We start from the raw sequence: 20825 nt of genomic DNA on the forward strand, positions 1-20825 counted from the left end.
GTGGACTCTACATGGATGTACAGTGACATGAACAAGTATCCATGAAGCAACATGATGGGACGTGTGTCTCTGGAGCTCCCTGTGGTGGCCGGGGTGTGCACAGGGCCTGACATGTGGCGGGTGCAGGAATCTCATGTTGAATTGCTGGGAATGAAGGACTCCAGTACAAGGTGCCGCTCTCTCGATATACACTACTACCTGCATCAGTGGTCCTTTATTTTAGAGCACCTGTCAGGTAAGAGCAGCCTGCTCTTGCCTCTCAGATGACCCCGTCATACTGTTTTTTCCCCTTTATTTTCCAGGTAAAAGAAAGTGTTGATATGCAAACGTCTTCACCTCTGGTCAGGTGCTTTCCGCACTGATTCTAATGGGTCAAGTTCCTGGGCTGTGACTTTCATCACCCTGTACACTGTCAGAAGAAATCCTCCAGCGCTGATAAGGCCCTGGCTTGGCTGCCTCTCTGTGTCAACCTCAGCAGTGTGTCCCTGGACCTGCCCATCGAGGGAACTCCAACTTACATTGTACACTCTGCCGTCTTCCGTCGTGTAGATCCGTGGAAACAGGCCGTTTGCGTACCGGGAAGCCACAAGTCTCCCCAGAGACACCACATAATCTGCATGTTTATAAAGAAAAGCAGTCAAAATGGTACAATATCAACACTTATTTTTATTTCCAAACGCTTATCTCTGACATCAAATTATATCTGTGATGCTTAGAATTCTGTTCTAAATAATGAAGTACTTCCAGGCACTATGATAAATGTGACTGCTATAACACCAAATGTATGAATGAATGGGAAGGATGGTCTCTTTCTTGGTCTCCTGGGTCTTTTGCCCAGAACGATTAAGGCAGAGGTCAAAAGGATGACATAGAAGTTATGTTTAATTCCAGAAATCTTTTATTTGGGACTTGGACTTAGTTTTCATAATTTTAAAAATTAAACCTAGGGGCTTCTCTGGTGGTTCAGTGGTTAAGAATCTGCCTGCCAATGCAGGGGACACGGGTTCTATCCCTGCTCCTGGAGGATCCCACATGCCACGCGGCAGCTAAGGCCATGAACCGCAACTGCTGAGCCCACACACTCTAGAGCCCATGTTCCACAACAAAAGAAGCCACCTTAATGAGAAGTCTGTACACCGCAGCTAGAGAGTAGCCCCCGCTCACCACAACTAGAGAAAGACCACATGCAGCAACAAAGACCCAGCACAGCCAAAAAGTAAATTACATGAATAAACATTTTAAATATTAAACTTAGATTTTATCTACTGTTCTCTCAAGTAGGGGGTTGTGAATAAATGAGATGAAGCAAGAGTCAGAAAACTCATACAGAATGTCAAAACCACTTTCTTCTCAGAGCATATGCTCAGCTGTTCAACATCCACCCCATAAACCTTCACTGAACACCCACTATGTGCTAGACACAGTGGTTCCAGAATGAGAATACAATGCTTCCTGAAACATGGTCATTCCCTCACACAACTAAAAGAAAGTTTCATGGACTAGCTATGACTTGGCAAGACAGACATGAGGTAAAGCTTCAGGAACTATTTTTATTGTGATTATTATTTTGTTATTATCATAAATTATTAAGTCCCAAAAGTGGTGAAGAGAGTGATGATACTCTTGGATCCAACACTTCCTTTCCTCTGCCTTTCTAGGGAGGCAGGATCACAGCCTGCTTGGGAAAGGCAGGAAGGGCAAGGTTACAGTTTATAGACCAGGCTTGGTCCCAAATCACCAGCAATGATAAAATTTACAAGTCTTGAAGTTCAATGTCCATAATAGGAAAGAGCAAAGAATGGGTACTTGAATTCTGTCAGCAATAATCTTATTCAATAAATCTCTCAAACTGTAAAACTTTCATTTCCAAGATTTCAACATCATGACTGACATTTATAGAAAAGCTTCACATCACCAGCAGCATTGTCTCTTTACCTCAGGCATTTATCTGGAGTCAGGAGAGAGGGCTGTGTTTTTGAGAACTGAAGGAGATTAATTTATGTAAGACTCCATCAGCTGTATTGCCAATTAAAATGAAAGGCATTGTGAATTCCTTTTTCAATAATGGTGAAGTAGGTTTTATTGGTTAACTCTTACACAGAAAAAAAAAAAAACACCTCTCAACAAAATATTTTAAAAACTACTTGAAGGCACTAGAGAGCAACCAAGAACAGGCAGAAACTGGAGTGGCATTAATTCTTGAAAGAAATTGGTGAGTTCTGCATTTATTTAACAGGGGAGACAGTTTGAAGTTTGAGTCCAGCCAAGTTACCAGAGCACCTGACCTGCCTCTCGAGAAACCTATATGCAGGTCAGGAAGCAACAGTTAGAACTGGACATGGAACGACAGACTGGTTCCAAATAGGAAAAGGAGTACGTCAAGGCTGTATATTGTCACCCTGCTTATTTAACTTATATGCAGAGTACATCATGAGAAACGCTGGGCTGGAAGAAGCACAAGCTGGAATCAAGACTGCCAGGAGAAATATCAATAACCTCAGATATGCAGATGACACCACCCTTATGGCAGAAAGTGAAGAGGAACTCAAAAGCCTCTTGATGAAAGTGAAAGAGGAGAGTGAAAAGGTTGGCTTAAAGCTCAACATTCAGAAAATGAAGATCATGGCATCTGGTCCCATCACTTCATGGGAAATAGATGGGGAAACAGTGGAAACAGTGTCAGACTTTATTTTTGGGGGGGCTCCAAAATCACTGAAGATGGTGATTGCAGCCATGAAATTAAAAGATACTTACTCCTTGGAAGGAAAGTTATGACCAACCTAGATAGCATATTCAAAAGCAAAGACATTACTTTGCCAACAAAGGTCCATTTGTCAAGGCTATGGTTTTTCCAGTGGTCATGTATGGATGTGAGAGTTGGACTGTGAAGAAAGCTGAGTGCCAAAGAATTGATGCTTTTGAACTGTGGTGCTGGAGAAGACTCTTGAGAGTCCCTTGGACTGCAAGGAGATCCAACCAGTCCATTCTGAAGGAGATCAGCCCTGGGATTTCTTTGGAGGGAATGATGCTGAAGCTGAAACTCCAGTACTTTGACCACCTCATGTGAAGAGTTGACTCACTGGAAAAGACTCTGATGCTGGGAGGGATTGGGGGCAGGAGGAGAAGGGGATGACAGAGGATGAGATGGCTGGATGGCATCACTGACTCGATGGACGTGAGTCTGAGTGAACTCCAGGAGCTGGTGACGGACAGGGAGGCCTGGCGTGCTGCAATTCATGGGGTCGCAAAGAGTCGGACACGACTGAGCGACTGAACTAAACTGAACTGAAATTAACTGCTTGCTAGGATAAGAATCAGATCTACACCCATCAAATGATAAGTGGATAAACAAACTGCAATATCTATACAATTCATCTCCTGACAGTAATTGACCATAAAACAAATAAAGTTCTGGTATATGCTACAACACACTAATAGATGGATCTTAAAAACATCATATTAAATGAAAGACCTGGCAGAGGATGAGATAGTAGGGTAGAATCACCAACTCAATGGACATGAATATGAGCAAACTTCCAGAGATAGTAAGGACAGGGGAGCCTGGCATGCTGCAGGTCATGGGCTCGCAAAGAGTCAGACACGACTTAGCAACTGAACAACAACAAAAACTGGCGGCTCAGTGGTAAAGGACCCACCTGCCAATGTAGGAGACTCAGGTTCTATCTGTGGGTCAGGAAGATCCCCTGGAGAAGGAAATGGCAACCCACTCCAGTATTCTTGCCTGGGAGTGGGACACAACTTAGCCACTAAACAACAACTATCAGCCAAAAAAACATCTCATATTATATGACTCTATTTATATGAAATGTGCAGAACAAGCAAATCTAGAGAGAGAGAAAGTAGGTTACTTTGGCCTGGAGCCTTACAGGCAGGGTGTATAGCTAAGAAGTACAAGGTTTATTTCTGAGGTGATGAAAATTTTCTTTAAGTTGACTGTGATGATAGTTGCACATTTCTGTGAATATACTAAAGTGAAGTTGCTCAGTCGTGTCTGACTCTTTGCAACCCCATGGACTGTAGCCTACCAAGCTCCTCCGTCCATGGGATTTTCCAGGCAAGAATACTGGAGTGGGTTGCCATTTCCTGAATTGTACATTTTAAATTGGTTAATGGTATAGAATGTGAATTACATCTCAGTAAAGCTGTTATTTCTGAAAAAAACAGATATGAGAGGGACTTCCCTGGCAGTCCAGTGGTTAAGACTATGCATTTCCACTGCAGGCGGCACAGATTTGATCCCTGACTGGGGACCTAGGATCCCACATGCCACATAGCATGATCAAAAACAATTTTTTTGAAGTAGATATAAGAATATAGCTATGTTTTTTAAAATTAATTTTTACTGGCGTATAATTGCTTTACAATATTGTGTTAGTTTCTACTGTATTGCAAAATGAATCAGCCATACCTGAACTAGCTGTTTTCTATTGGGATAAACATTAAAGAGATTTGCAAAAATGTAAAAGAGTGCCACTCTTCCTGCTAGCATTTTTATTTTAAAAAATTTACTTATTTTTCTTAAAAATGTTATGCTAACATATAACAGGTTTGTTACTTTTAAATGAACAAATATTTTTAAAGGTTTTAGTTTTAACTTCCAATACAACAAATATCAATAGACATAAAATGCATATATTCTAAGTATAAGAGATTAAAAATGAGTACATGATATGAACATGTATAAAGGAAACGTACTGAATAAAGAAGCATCAGGGTAAAAACATTTTCATTCCCTGGTGGTTCAGTGGCAAAGAATCCTCCTGCCAGTGCAGAAGACATGGGTTTAATCCCTGGGTCAGGAAGATCCCCTGGAGAAAAGAAATGGCAATCCCCTCTAGTCTTCTTGCCTAGAAAATCTCAGTCCATGGGATGGCAAAAGACAGACATGACTGGGTGACATTCTAATGACAAAACAAAATAACAACAACTACTCTACTGACAGCGGTTTTCTCATCAGAAATCACGGAGGGGGCTTCCCTGGTGGTTCAGTGATAAAGAATCCACCTGCCAGCACAGGAGGCCTGGGTTTGATCCTTGATCCGCGAAGATCCCATATGCCTTGGAGCAACTAAGCCTATGGGTCACAGCTAGTGAGCCTGCGCTCTAGAGCCTGGGAACCGCAACTGCTGAGCCTCCACTCTAGAGCCTGGGAGCTGCAACTGCTGAAGATGGCACGCCCTAAAGCCTCTGCCCCACCACAAGAGAAGCCAAAGCAACGAGAAACCTGTACAGCACAACTAGAGAGTGGCCTCCTTCTCTCCACAACTAGATAAAAGCCTATGTAACAACAAAGACCCAGCACAGCCAAAGAAATCATGGAGGCCAAAAGGAAGTAGCTTCTTTGTTTCTTTGTTTTGGCTGTGCCTCTCAGTATGTGGGATCTTAGTTCCTCAACCAAAGATTGAACCTGCGCCCCCTGTGGTGGAAGCGCAGAGTCTTAACCACTGGACTGCCAGGGAAGTACCCACACAGTCTCTCTCCAGTGCTAAAAGAAAAGAACTCTCAACACGAAATCTTATATCTGGTGAAATTACTCTTCAGGAATGAAGGAGAAATAAAGACACTGTCAGACAAAGAAACTAAAAAAAAAAAAGTTCCCAGCAGAACTATTCTTATAGAATAACTAAAGTTCTATAGACAGGAAGGAGATGGTAAAAGAAAGATCTTGGGAACATCAGTAAGGAAGAACACAGTGAGTACTGACATATATAAATATGTGTAAATAAAGCAGACTCTTCTCGAATTTTCTAAATCGCTTGACAGTTGAATCAAAAACTACAGTACAGCCTAATGTGATTCTCAATGTACGAAAAAATAAAGCATATTAAAAATGAGGAGATTAAAGAGACATAAAGGGAAGTCGTTTCCATTCTTCATCCAAATTGGTAAAATGCTGATACCAGGAGACTTTGATATGTTACATATTTATAACGTAATACCCAGCACAACCACTAAAAAAGCTGTATGAAGAGATATACTCAAAATATTACAGATAATTTTTTTTAATTCTTAAAAGTGCTTAAGAAACCCAGAGCTAGGCAAGAAAAGAAACAAATGGAAAACAGACAAAAAAAGAAAACAAACAAAAAAACAAAATAGCAAACTCTAACATACAAATAATTATATTAAATACAAATGGTAGGGAGACCACAGTTAAAAGAGATTAGCAGAGGATTTAAAAACTGATTAAATAATGCATCTAAGAAACTTGCTTCAAATATACTGATATATAAGTTAAAAGTAAAAGGACAAAAAAGATGTTATGTAAATATTAATAAAAACAAAGCAGGGTTGATTGTATTAATGTAAAAAAAGTAAACTACAGAGCAAAGAATATTACTAAGGGTAGGGGAGGACATTATATAATTTTAAAAGTGTCAATTCACCAGGAAGACTGAAATTCTAAATGGACATGCACTAAACAACAGGGGTACATCATGTAAAGCCAAGACTGATAGAACTGAAGGTAGAAATAGACAAAGCCACAGTTGTAGTTGTTGATTTCAATATCAACAACTGATAGAATAACAGAAAATCAGCAAGAATACTCAATAACACCATCATAAACAGCATCTAGTTGGCATTTTTAAAAAAATGTTCTATACAACAACAAAAGAATATACATTCTTTTCAAGTACCACAGAATATATACCAAGATAAAATATATCCCAGGCTATCAAACAAACCTCAAAAAATCTAAAAGAATTGAAAGAGTATGTTCTCTGTCCACAATGGAAACAAATAAATATCAATAATAAAAGATAACCAAAAAGTCTCCAAAATCTAGGAAACTAAATAACATGCTTCTAAAAATAAAAATCCTTGAGGCAAAGAGGAAATCTCAACAGAAATAAAAAATTCTTTCTTAAGTGAAATGAAACTGAATGAAATGATATTGATTTGACAATGACAAATTGATGATGAAATGATAATACAACACATAAAAATGTGAGGGACACAGCTTAAACTGTCTCAAGAGAGAAATTTACAGCACTAAATCCTGACATAAGATGAGCTGAAAAGTCTCAGATCAGTCATTTAAAACTGGGCTTCCCTGGTGGCTCAGTGGTAGAGAACCTGCCTGTCAATGCAAGAGACCTGGGTTTGACCCCTGATCTGGGAAGATCCCACATGCGCTGGAACAACAAAGCCCGTGCACCACAACTACTGAGCCTGTGCTCTAGAGCCTGGGAGCCCCAACTACTGAAGCCCCTGCATCCTAGAACCCATGCTCCTCAAAAAGAGAAGTCACCACAATGAGAAACCTGCACAGCACAGCTAGAGTAAAAGCCCTCAGAGCAATGAAGACCCAGCACAGCTTAAAAACAAAAACTAAAGCTCCCATCTGAAGAAACGAGAAAAAGAAGAGCAAAATAAATCCAAAGCAAGCAGAAAGAAATAATAAAAATCAAAGCAGAAATCAATTACATTAAAAATAGGAAAAATAGAGAAAATCAATGAAATTTAAAACTGGTGTTTTAATTAGATCAATATTGACAAACCCCTAGCAATACTAACAAAGATAAAAACAGAGTAGACATGAATTACTGATACCAGGAATAAAACAGGGGCCATCCCTTAAAATTCTACAGACATCAAAAGAACAATGGAATACTACAAAGAACTTTACGGCTTCCCAGGTGGCACAGCGGTAAAGAGATGCAGGAGACAGAAGAGATGCAGGTTCAGGCCCTGGGTCTGGAAGAACCCCTGAAGGAGAATATGGCAACCCATTCCAGTATTCTTGTTTGGGAAATACCATGGACAGAGGAGCCTGACAGGCTACAGGGCTGCAAAACAGTTGGACAGGACTCAGCGACTAAAGAACAACTTAGCACCTAACAACTGCATTCCTGGGCATTTATCCCAGAGAAGTGGAAATGAATGTTTACATAAAAACCTGTAAACAACTGTTCATAACAGCTTTATTTGTAATATCCCCAAACTGGAAAAACACCAGGTATCTTTTAATGAGTGACAAGTTAAATAAACAGCAGTACATCCATACCATGGAATACTACTCTATAGTAAAAAGAAACAAACTATTGATAGCTGCAACAACTTGAATGAGCCTCAAAGAAACAATACCAAATGAAAAAATGCCAATCCCAAAGGGTCATATGTGATACCATACATACATATTATATATGATTTCATATACATGCTGCTGTTGCTGCTAAGTCACTTCAGTCGTGTCCGACTCTGTGCGACCCCATAGATGGCAGCCCACCAGGCTCCCCCGTCCCTGGGACTCTCCAGGCAAGAACACTGGAGTGGGTTGCCATTTCCTTCTCCAATGAGTGAAAGTGAAAAGTGAAAGGGAAGTCGCTCAGTCATGTCCGACTCTTTGCAACCCCATGGACTGCAGCCCACCAGGCTCCTCCATCCATGGGATTTTCCAGGCAAGAGTACTGGAGTGGGGTGCCATTGCCTTCTCCTTCATATACATAAATGATCTCTAAAGGAGAAAATTATAGATATGGAAAACAGACTGGTAGTTGCCAGAAGTTAAGAATGTTGGAAGATAGGGTGTCTGTATGACTATAAAGGGGTACCACAAGGGAGATCTTTGTGGTGATACACAGTTCTGTATATTGATTGTGGTGGTGGTTATACAAACTATGCAAGAAATAGAATTGCATAGAATTAGCCACACACTGTGTATCTATGTAAAATTCCTGAATTTGGTATTATGCTATGATTTTATATAACCATTAGGGGAATTGGGTGAAGGGTATGTGGGATCTGTCTATATTATCTTTGCAACCTTCTGTGAGTATATCACTCCAGAATAAAAGACTATGTCAATCAATCAATAATACCAAAAAAAGACGGTGAAATAAAGATAATATCAGATAACAACTGAGAAAAATCTGTCCCCAGAAGCCCACCACTACAAGAAATGCTTAAAAGAAACTCTTTAGGAAAAAACACCAGATGGAACTTCAAATCTGGAAAGACAAAGGAAAGACAAATATTATAAATAGTGTTTAAATATGTGGATTTTAAGATGCTATTTTTTCCCACTCATTTTCTCTTAAAAGACATATGACTTTTTAAAGCAATAATTATAACACTGAAGTGCAAGATTTGTAATATATATATAAATAAAATATATTAAAACAATAACACCAAGGACAGGAGTAGGGAATAAGTGGAGCTACACTGTTGCAAGATTCTTACATTGTACATGAAGTAGTGCAAAGCTAACTTTTAACAGATTGTGACAAGTTAAGGATATAATTAATAGAGTAACCACTGAAAATATAATGCAAAAAGGTGGCCTTAAAGTCTTATTGAAATTTAAACAAAAATAAAAATGGAATTAAATGAAATATAAAAATATTCAACATACCCAAAAGAGGGCAGAAAAGGAGGAACAGAGAGGGAAGAAAATGATGGGACAAATGGAAAACAAATAGTAAAATGGTATACCTAAACCTGGGCTTCCTTGGTAGCTCAGCTGGTAGAAAATCACCTGCAGTGCAGGAGACCCTGCTTCGATTCCTGGGTTGGGAAGTTCCCCTGGAGAAGGAATAGGCTATCCAATCCAGTACCCTTGGGCTTCCCTGGTGGCTCAGACGGTAAAGAATCTGCCTGCTATGTGGGAGACCTGGGTTTGATCCCTGGGTTGGGAAGATCCCCTGGAGGAGGACATGGCAACCCACTCCAGTATTCTTGCCTGGAGAATTCCATGGACAGAGAAGCCTGGCGGAATACAGTCCATGGGGTCGAAAAGAGTCGGAGATGACTGAGCAACTAAGCACAGCACAGCACATACCTAAACCTAACTAAGTCAATTACTACATTAAATATGGAGAAGCAAACTACAATCAAAAGATAGAGACTGGACTTCGCTGGTGGTCCAGTGGTTAAGAATCTACCTGCCAATGCAGGAAACATGAGTTTGATCCCTGCTCCAGGAAGATCCCACATGCCAGGGAGCAACTAAGCCTGAGAGTCACAACTACCAAAGCCCATGCGCCTCAATCATATGCTCCTTCACAAGAGAAGCCAGTGCACTGAAAAGCCTGCACACTGCAACTCGAGAGTAGCCCCTGTTCGCCACAACCAGAGAAAGCCTGTGCACAGCAACAAAGACCAGCGCAGCCAAAAACAAATAAATAAAATGAATAATGAACAAACTAATGTAGGTAAACAACAAAAGAAAGAGATTATCAGACTGAGTTAAAGGGGTACTCTTTAATGACATTACAACTGGTTTGAAAGTGAAAGAATATAAACATGCATGCCATATAAAAATGAACAACGAAGTTGCAATAGTTATATTAATGTTAGACAAAGCAAATGTTAAAACAAGGACTACCATGTGAGATAAAGTTGGACATCTCAAAATTATCAAAAGTTGCCAATTCATCAGTGAGATATGACAATCTTAAATGTGCATGCCTTCAGAGCTTAAAACTATATGAACAAAATTGATAAAACTAAAGGGAAAAATTATGTACTCTGCATATAAGTTAAATAAGTAGGGTGACAATATACAGCCTTGATATACTCCTTTCCCTATTTGGAACCAGCCTGTTGTTCCATGTACAGTTCTAACTGTTGCTTCCTGACCTGCATATAGGTTTCTCGAAAGGCAGGTCAAGTGGTCTGGTATTCCCATCCCTTTCAGAATTTTCCACAGTTTATTGTGATCCACACAGTCAAAGGTTTTGGCATAGTCAATAAAGTAGAAATAGATGTTTTTCTGGTATTCTCTTGCTTTTTCCATGATCCAGTGGATGTTGGCAATTTGATCTCTGGGTCCTCTGCCTTTTCTAAAACCAGCTTGAACATCTGGAAGTTCATGGTTCACGTATTGCTGAAGCCTGGCTTGGAAAATTTTGAGCATTACTTTACTAGCGTGTGAGATGAGTGCAACTGTGCGGTAGTTTGAGCATTCTTTGGCATTGCCTTTCTTAGGGATTGGAATGAAAACTGACCTTTTCCAGTCCTGTGGCCACTGCTGAGTTTTCCAAATTTGCTGGCATATTGAGTGCAGCACTTTCACAGCATCATCTTTCAGGATTTGAAAGAGCTCACCTGGAATTCCATCACCTCCACTAACTTTGTTCATAGTGATGCTTTCTAAGGCCCACTTGACTTCACATTCCAGGATGTCTGGCTCTAGGTGAGTGATCACACCATCGTGATTATCTTGGTCGTGAAGATCTTTTTTGTACAGTTCTTCTGTGTATTCTTGCCACCTCTTCTTAATATCTTCTGCTTCTGTCAGGTCCATACCATTTCTGTCCTTTATCGAGCCCATCTTTGCATGAAATGTTCCCTTGGTATCTCTCATTTTCTTGAAGAGATCTCTAGTCTTCCCCATTCTGTTGTTTCCCTCTATTTCTTTGCATTGATAGCTGAGGAAGGCTTTCTTATCTCTCCTGGGCTGGGCTGGAAGAAGCACAAGCTGGAATCAAGATTGCTGGGAGAAATATCAATAACCTCAGATATGCAGATGACACCACCCTTATGGCAGAAAGTGAAGAGGAGCTAAAAAGCCTCTTGATGAAAGTAAAAGAGGAGAGTGAAAAAGTTGGCTTAAAGCTCAACATTCAGAAGACAAAGATCATGGCATCTGGTCCCATCACTTCATGGGAAATAGACTGGGAAACAGTGGAAACAGTGTCAGACTTTATTTTGGGGGGCTCCAAAATCACTGCAGATGGTGATTGCAGCCATGAAATTAAAAGAGGCTTACTCCTTGGAAGAAAAGTTATGACCAACCTAGACAGCATATTGAAAAGCAGAGACATTACTTTGCCAACAAAGGTCCATCTAGTCAAGGCTATGGTTTTCCAGTGGTCATGTATGGATGTGAGAGTTGGACTGTGAAGAAAGCTGAGCACCGAAGAACTGATGCTTTTGAACTGTGGTGTTGGAGAAGACTCTTGAGAGTCCCATGGACTGCAAGGAGATCCAACCAGTCCATTCTAAAGGAGATCAGTCCCGGGTGTTCTTTGGAAGGACTGATGCTGAAGCTGAAACTCCAATACTTTGGCCACCTCATGCAAAGAGTTGACTCACTGGAAAAGACCCTGATGCTAGCAGGGATTGTGGGCAGGAGGAGAAGGGGACAACAGAGGATGAGATGGCTGAATGGCACCACTGACTCGATGGACGTGAGTCTAAGTGAACTCCGGGAGTTGGTGATGGACAGGGAGGCCTGGCGTGCTGCTATTCATGGGGTCGCAAAGAGTCGGACACGACTAAGCAACTGAACTGAACTGAACTGAAAGGGAAAAATGGACAAATCCACTAGGAAAAAAAAATCACTAAACATGTAAAATATCTCTACAGTACTATCAACATCTTGAGCTAATTAACATTTATGAATACCACTTAACAACTGCAAAATACACATTCTTTTCCAGCATGTATTACATGTGCAGCAAGATACACACTGGAACATAAGTCAAATCTCAATCAATTTCAAAAGACTAATACATGTTCTCTAAACTCAACAGAATTAAATTAGAAATCCAACAATGACAAAAAGCTATCTTTAAAAGCCCTAAAATATTTTAAAAATTAAACAACATATTTCATTTTAAAATATGAATCTAAGGAAAAAGATTATGAATCTAAGAAATCTAATCTAAGAATATGTATCTAAGAAAAACAGGAAAAAAATATTTTATACTGTGATTCAGCCTAAGCTAAGCAATGCTTAGGGAATACTTATAATTTCAATACTTAGGGGAATACTTATAATTTTTCTAATATCTATGAGAAAAAAAAGAAAGGTTTAAAATCAATTATCCTAGTTTCCACCTTAAAAGCAAGAAAAAGAAATGCAAGTTAAAGTAGAAGTAAATACATAATGGAACTCAAAGCAGATACCAATGAAATGGAAATTAAAGAACATTTAAAAAATCAACAATCCCAATATTTGATTCTTTAAAAAGAGATATGATATACCCCTAACAAGAGTTATCCAAAAAAGTGAGATAAAACACAAATTATCGATGTCGGAAATGAAAGTAGGAACATCACTACATATTCTACAGGCATTTAAAAGATGTCAAGGGAATATTTTGAACAATATTTTGCCAATATATTAGAAAACATGCACAGAAGGGACAAATTCCTTAAAAAACAACTTTCCGAAACTAGCATGTTTCAAAACAAAACTAGTTTCAAAACAAAATTTGAATAGTTTTATGTCTATTACAGAAATTGAATTTCTTATCAAACTTTTCTTACAAACTCCAGGCTCAGATAAGTTTTACCAGTGAGTTCTATCAAACATTTAAAGATGAACTAGTTAGTACCAATCATATACAAACACCATCAGAACACAGAGGAGAGGGCAACACTTCCAAATCATTTTATGAGGCCCACATAATCCTGATACCAAAACCTAATAATACCCTTTGAATAGGCTTCCCTTGTGGCTAAGATGGTAAAGAATCTACCTGCAATGCAGGAGACCAGGTTCAGTCTCTGGGTTGGGAAGATCCCCTGGCGAAGGGAATGGCAATCCACTCCAGTATTCTTGCCTGAAGAATCCCATGGACAGAGGAGCCTCATCCATGGGGTCGCAGAGTCAGACATGACTGAGCGACTACTTTCACCCTTTGAAAAGGAGGAGTCTGCCAGAGTCAGGGTCTATGGGATTCCTATCCTATTCCCTGCTCCCTGTTGGAGGGCAATACTCCTGGGAATTGAAAATCAACATTCTAACCAAGACATTTAGAAGAAACTGGACCATTACCACAAGCAGACCACAAAAGGAAAATATTGAGTTCTCCCTGAAACCACACAGACCTATTACCCTAATCCATATCTTCCAAAAAGGGATTGCACATGCCAGGGTGGGAGCAAGACATCTGCAGGGTGTGACTTATATTGAGGTTTTATTTCATCTTCAAAAGAAGAAAGAATGAAATTAAGTATTACTAATATTTAACAGGTGAATTAAAGATTGCACATCTATATAATTTACATATATTGGGGGTCCATGTGCAAATCCTTTTTACCCATAAGGATGTGAGATCAAAACAAACTCAGAGGAACATCCCTGGTGGTCCAGGGGCTAGAACTCTGTGATCCCAATGCAGGGGGCCTGGGTTCAATCCCTGGTCAGGAAGTTATATCCTGCATGCTGCAACTCAAAGATCCTGCATGCTGTGACTATTAATAAGGCCTGGCGCAGTCAAATAAATAAATAAATATATTTTTTAAAAAATCCAACTCAGAGACCTGTGTTTTGAGGCGACTTCAGAACTGATGCCGCCTCCTCAAAGGCTAAAGGGCAGCATGCTGTTTGGGTTTTCTAGTCAGCGCTGCTTTGTATTAATACCTTCACAATGTGGGAATCCAATCTGTGATAAAATCTGTTTCAAGGTCAATTTGTTGCTCTTAAGCCCATGCAGCTGAAGCCATTCCTCAGATGAGATGAGACTCTGCTTGACTGAGTCTGTTCTAGTGTCGCTCAGCCCCTCTTGCTTCCGAGGCTGCTTCTCAGAGATGGTGGAAGATGAGCCTGGTACTTCCATCTCTGAATTAGGATCTAAGTCACAGGAACCTCCTGTAAGGGCAATTGTCAAAATCAGACTTCCTGAAAACTTGGAAACAAGCTAATATCAACTGAGGACTGGTTTAATATATATGGGAGTACAATCATTACACTGAATGCTATTTAGCACAGGTAAAAATAATACAAATTGTATATTTGTTGGCAAAGATACCTAAATGTACGACTAATCCATAAGATTCAATATCTATATGTGCATACCCCCACTCAGAAAAACATCAAGAAAGATATATGCCAATTTTACAATAGTCTTCTCTGTGTGGTGAATACAAAGATTCACCATCCCATGTTTCATTCTCTGGGACTTTACTTGAAAGTTGTGGCTTTCTGGCTCAAGTAGCCAGAAAGTTTAAGAGATCAGCCCAACTTAAAGCAATATACAACACACTGAACTGATCCAGACCTGCCTAAACAAAGCTGGTGTACATATGGAGTGGGGAGACTGTAATATGATCTTAGCTCACTTACCACTACTTCAGGCAGGGCCTGAAAATCTGGGGAAAGAGTAGAAAGCTCTGCTTCCCTTTGTATCTAGGAATGTGCGGTGCATGTAAATGGGTTCCCTGGAATGCAACATTTTCCAACAATGGAAAAACTCCCTTTTCCCATTTCCAAAATTCTCATCCTATTTCCAGAAAGTATCCCTATTATGACAAGCAAATTCAGTCAAACAGAAATCAACCGGACCCATGCTAGGGAGGTTTTGTGAAAAGACGTTAGACATACTATTAGCAAACGTTTATTTAACTTTGTGTATTTTCTGTGTATTATACATTTTCCCTTACAGTAACCTAATGAGGTAGGTAGTACTACTATTCCCATCTTACAGATGAGGAAACCAACACAGAGATGGTCTAACTAACTCGGCCAGTTCTCACAGCTGGTGGGGAGTGGGGTGGGGGGAGGTATGTGGCTTAGATTCTAACCCGGGTCTTCCATTCCAGAGTCTATGTTCTGCGGACTTTACAATAAAAAAATCCAACTGCATGCAGTCACTTCCATTTGTTGGCCAGGAACCGGGCTGAGCCTTTCAAAGACTATCTCACAAATTCTTCATAATGGTATCATCCTACTTACATTTGAGGAATTGGAACATGTTCAGGAGACAGCAATGGCAACCCACTCCAGTACTCCTGCCTGGAAAATCCCATGGACGGAGAAGCCTGGTGGGCTGCCGTCTATGGGGTCGCACAGAGTCGGACATGACTGAAGCGACTTAGCAGCAGCAGGAGACACAGTCAGGAAAGCAGAAACAGAAATCAAAGCCATTTCTTTACCACTCTGCCATGCTGATAAGTGACCTCTTCCCACCTGGTCCTATGCTACAAAGCTACAGACTCCATACAACAGGACTGCTGTCCAGGAGGGCTCCTGGGTCCTCACTGAAGACGGAGCACTGACCTTTATTCTCAGACCTCAGGCTCAATAAGGGTTTTCCAGGTGGCACTAGTGGTAAAGAATCAGAGACACAGCTTCGATTCCTTAGTCAGGAAGATCCCCTGGAGGAGGGCATGGCAACCCACTCCAGTATTCTTACTTGGAGAATCCCCATGGACAGAGAAGCCTGGCGGGCTACAGTCCATGGGGTCGCAAAGAGTTGGAAGTGACACGACTGAGCGACTTCACTTTCACTTTTCACTTTCATGTATTGGAGAAGGAAACACCCACTCCAGTGTTCTTGCCTGGAGAATCCCAGGGATGGGGGAGCCTCATGGGCTGCCATCTATGCGGTCGCACGGAGTCGGACACAACTGAAGCGATTTAGCAGCAGCAGCAATAGCACAGGCTCAATAAGCTTTTTGACTTGTTTTCAAATTTTCAAAGATAATGATTTCTGGACTTCTCTGGTTGTCCAGTGGTTAAGAATCCGCCTGCCTATGCAGGGGTCATGGGTTCCATCCCTAGTCGAGGAAGATTCCACATGCTGCAGGGCAACTAAGCCCGTGAGCTGTAACTGAGCCTGAGCTCTGGAGCTGGTGCTCTGCAACAAGAGAAGTCACTGCAATTAGAAACCCACACACTGCAATTAGAGAGTAGCCCCCACTTGTCACAACTAGAGAAAGCCTATGAGCAGCAACGAAGACCCAGCACAGCTGAAAACTAACTAACTAGGTAAATAACAAATAAAGATAATGATTTCCATTTTAAGGTTTATGTGAATTTGTATTGTCTCTACATGTTGAATTCCAAATTTCAAACAAATTCACATTTTTGGTGAAGATCTTCTTTCTACAAAGGCTCAGTTTGATGAGAATGTTACAACAATATTTGGAGAGCATCATGTAGGAGTTGGAAGATAAAGGATGAAAACTCCATGTAGGTCCATTCTGCTATTTTAAGCAAGTGATTCCTCCTCTCTGCACTGGTAACACATCCTAACTCCCAGGGCTACCGCAAGGAACAAATGTGGATGAGAACTTGATATATCAGAAAGAACTACGTACAAATAAATTCCTTAGAAGTCATTACTCTTCATACTATTTGTAAGCTAATAAATGGACTTTTAAGCTTTAAAAAACGTTATTACCCTTTAGTAATTGTGCCTTGTTTCATATATCCACTTTTATCCAAACCTCCTTTTGGAAGTCCCAAAGTTCCCAGAGCTATGGAGTTTGGAATCTTCCTCCTCCTCCTTTAGAAGCACAGAACATGAAGACAGCAAGAAGGGCAGACTAATGTGCTTCTGCTTTCTTTTTGAGATCTATCCAACAAAGACTGCCAGCTGAAGGACTTTTAAATTTAGTCAATGGTTCCTACAGAAACTAGAAAAAGGAAGCTCAGAATATTTTTCACTATTTCATCATTTCCAGTTACTCTCTCTCTTTCCTGAACACACTCATCCACCTCCTGTAATCTTCTTCCTAAAGGGAGCTACATGCCTGAGGTTAAAAAAGGAGCACAGCTACACAAACTTCTTCACTGAGGCTACTAAACTGGATTTTGGAAGCTTAAAGAAGATTTTAGAAGAGCCATAGCTTTTGCGTTTAAGCCAAACGGACATATTCTCAATTCCAAACAAAAGGCAACTGAATCCTTCAGCTAAGGTGTATGCCCCAGTCCCTTTTGCATTTGAAAGATTTTTATTTATCTTAAAAATATTATTTATTTATTTGACTGCACTGGGTCTTAGTTGCCACATGCCTAGTTGCAACATATGGGATCTAGTTCCCTGACCAAAGATAGAATCCAGGCCCCTGCAATGGGAGCACAGAGTCCCAGCCACTGGACTACCAGGGAAGTCCCTCAAATGATCTTTTTAAATAATTTTTTTTAAGTCTAATAGGCTCTGTCGGATCAGAGAACCTATAGGAGTCCTCCTAATTCACATCTTGACTTTTCTGGCTTTTTAGTGTGAGAATACCTGTATTGAGCTGAACTTATCCAGAGAAAACAAGGAAGGAAAGAGAGAAAGGGCACCTCCAACAGAAGAGATCATTCTTCTCAAATGGGTTAAGAGATATCCTGGAGAAGCAAGAAAGCTTCCAGAGCAAAGTTGCCAAGTGAACTGACAAAGCAATCCTTCCACACAGCCGACCTGTTTTCCTACCTCTAAGCTGGTCTCAGGTCATTCTCCTGCTTGGAATCTCAGCCTTGAAGGCCCATTTCCAATACCATCTCCTCCATTAAGCCTCTCCAGAGGCCTCATCAAACTCCTGCAGCCTCCCCCTGCGAAAGCCCCAGTTTTTTTTTTTTTTTTTTGAAAGCCCCAGTTTTTGCTTGGATATTCCACCCATATGGCCTTGGCCACTTCAAGTCCGTCCTCCCTAGATTGAAAATAGATTCGATTACCACTGGGAGAAACCACATGAATGTCCTCAGCACAGTGCCTTATATACAGCAGGTACTTTGTACAGGTGTTGCTGCTGCTAAGTTGCTTCAGTCGTGTCTGACTCTGTGCGATCCCATAGACCGCAGCCCCCCAGGCTCCCCTGTCCCTGGGATTCTCCAGGCAAGAACACTGGAGTGGGTTGCCATTTCCTTCTCCAATGCATGAAAGTGAAAAGGGAAAGGGAAGTCGCTCAGTCATGTCCGACTCTTAGCAACCCCATGGACTGCAGCCTACCAGGCTCCTCCACCCATGGGATTTTCCAGGCAAGAGTACTGGAGTGGGATGCCATTGCCTTCTCCATTTACAGGTGTTGAGTTGAATTAAATTGATCACTCAGAATTACTGGGAATCCTGATTGTTCCAAACAAGGCAAAGATTCACAGTGCGGGAAATAGCCGTCTCTTTAAACAGACATTTTCCAGCTCTGATTATGTTATTATGATTAGTATTGTAACTGAGTTTCTTTATCTGAGGTTATTACAATACAGAGGAATCCAGAAATTAGAAATAACAAATTCCAGTTGAGAACTTCCCTAAGTTTAAAAGCTATCCAAGAGCCAAAGTTTTGGGAAATAGAAAAAGGTTTTCCTTTCCTACATAGAAAGAGGAAGTATAAATGGAAAAAAGAAAAAAAAAAAAAGAAGTGAAAGTGTGAGCTGAAGGCAGCTGCAGGCAGGCAGAAGTTTGGGAAAAATATAGAAAGTTGTCTAAACTGGCACAGTCCAAAGTCCCCAAGCAAGGTAACTAGGGGCTCCGGGTACAGCCGCCCTGGAGCTGCTGGGTCTTTGGGTACCAGGCAGCAAGAGGTGTCCCATGGCCGCCCTGACCTGAGTCCTGCAGAAGGCCTCATGCCTTAAGAGAGCAGTCCTGTATGGTTAGAGGTTGAGTGGCAATGTTATTCCATTGTGTCTGACTGTGCAACCCTATGGACAGTGTAGCCTGCCAGGCTCCTCGGTACATGGGATTCTCCAGACAAGAATACTGGAGTGGGTAGCCATTTCCTTCTCCAGGGGATCTTCCCGACCCAGGGATGGAACCCACATCTCCTACTTTGGCAGGCAGATTCTTTACTAGCTGAGTCACCTGGGAAGCCCTGGTCCCACAGTGGTGCCCATCAGTGGCTGAGCTGGTGGTATAGTGGGTGCCTGCCTTGCTTCCACTGCTCTTCTAGCAGAAAGGTACACTCCAGAAAGCAGCCGGTCCAAACCAATACCAGGCCGCTCCTGCAATTTCGCCCTCCAGCCCTTGGCTGAGGGAGGTTTGCAGGCGGCAGAGACCACGGTGGCCACGTGGACACGGTGGACGTGCCTCATCAACCGGGATCACAGTCTAAGTTGGCCAGCGCCAAGGGCCCAGCCGGCCCCGACCCCACCAGCCAGCCCATGACCAACGAAGTGGCCCTGGAGCTACCCCCTGCACCAAAACGGGGCTCCCAGTCCATTTGTGCAGTGTGGGAGGCGGGAGTAGGCCGGTCCGGTGGGATATGCGGGGCTGAGCCCAGAGAGTTGTGGGGGAGCCGGCCGGCGCCAGGGAGGGAAGGGCCCTTCACACCTCGGGCTGGGGCTGAGGGGGCCACCACCACCACAATGCATGACTTAATTATAATTTAATTCAGTCTAAATATTTGGCACACTTCTACCTGCTTCACCTTATCAGTGTCGGCCTAGAGTACAGACAAAACTTTTCTAGGCTGGGTCTCCACCACAGAGGCGAGCTTTCCCCTCGGAATGAGGGGAGGTGCAAGCGCTCTAAGGTAGGCGGGGTCGGGACGCGTTTCTGGCTGACCCTGGTATGAATTAGTTAAGTGACTCAGGGTAAGTTGCCGAGCTTTCCTCTAAGCGGGGGCCAGTCCAGCTCGTAAACTGTGGGATTCCAAGGCTTCCATCAGCAGCTTGTTGGCAACCTGGGCGCCTCAGGGGTTCTGACGTGAGGGGATAGCAATCCGCACTTACGAGGCAACCTGTCAGGTGAAAGACCACGCAGTTCCTGTCAGCAGCCAGCCTCCCCTGCTTGGGGGGCCTTCCGGCCCGGGAGGACGAGCGAGGTACGCATCTCGGTTGATAAAGAGCGACTCCAGCGGGCGAAGTGTCCGAGCTTGGCGCGAAAGGATTCCAGCCGTTCTGTTTCTCTGTGACCCGAGGGCGACCTGAGGGCCACAGCGTCGCGGCGGTCGCCCGGACACCTCCAATCACGGCGCAGCTCCCGGGTCCGGCCCCGCCCACGGAGCACGTGCCTCCGCGGAGGCGGAGCCAGGGGCGAAGGGGCGGGACTCCGAGGAGGCGCTGGGAGTTGGTGCTTGGGCGCGGCCCGCGGCTGGATGTGGGGGTTCAGCTGAGACAGATGGACTGGGAGAACTGTGAACTGTAGTCTTGCAAGTTTGTAATTTTGGAGAGGGGCGGGGGCGGGCTGCAGTTACCAAAATTC

The 20825-nt window shown here is 42.1% G+C and overlaps 1 protein-coding gene across 13 annotated transcripts in view; it reads right to left on the reverse strand.

The window, feature by feature from the left end:
- Positions 1 to 20533, reverse strand: part of VWA3B (von Willebrand factor A domain containing 3B) — a 187002-nt gene extending 166469 nt beyond the window's left edge. For 12 of the 13 annotated variants that reach the window (XR_009600184.1, XR_009600183.1, XR_003588752.2 and 9 more), the window contains exons 1-3: positions 20354 to 20533; positions 14339 to 14566; positions 519 to 613 (exon numbers count right to left, since the gene is read on the reverse strand). Coding sequence is in view for 8 of the 13 variants with exons in the window: in XM_060413952.1 (XP_060269935.1) it covers positions 519 to 613; positions 14339 to 14534 (291 nt within the window). In the remaining 5 variants the exon portion in view is untranslated. The remainder of the gene's footprint in view (positions 1 to 518; positions 614 to 14338; positions 14567 to 20353) is intronic. The other variant, XM_027967080.3, reaches the window with a different exon arrangement.
- Between the last annotated feature and the right edge of the window lie 292 nt (positions 20534 to 20825).

This window comes from Ovis aries, chromosome 3 (assembly GCF_016772045.2).
Source record: "Ovis aries strain OAR_USU_Benz2616 breed Rambouillet chromosome 3, ARS-UI_Ramb_v3.0, whole genome shotgun sequence".
NCBI lineage: Eukaryota > Metazoa > Chordata > Mammalia > Artiodactyla > Bovidae > Ovis > Ovis aries.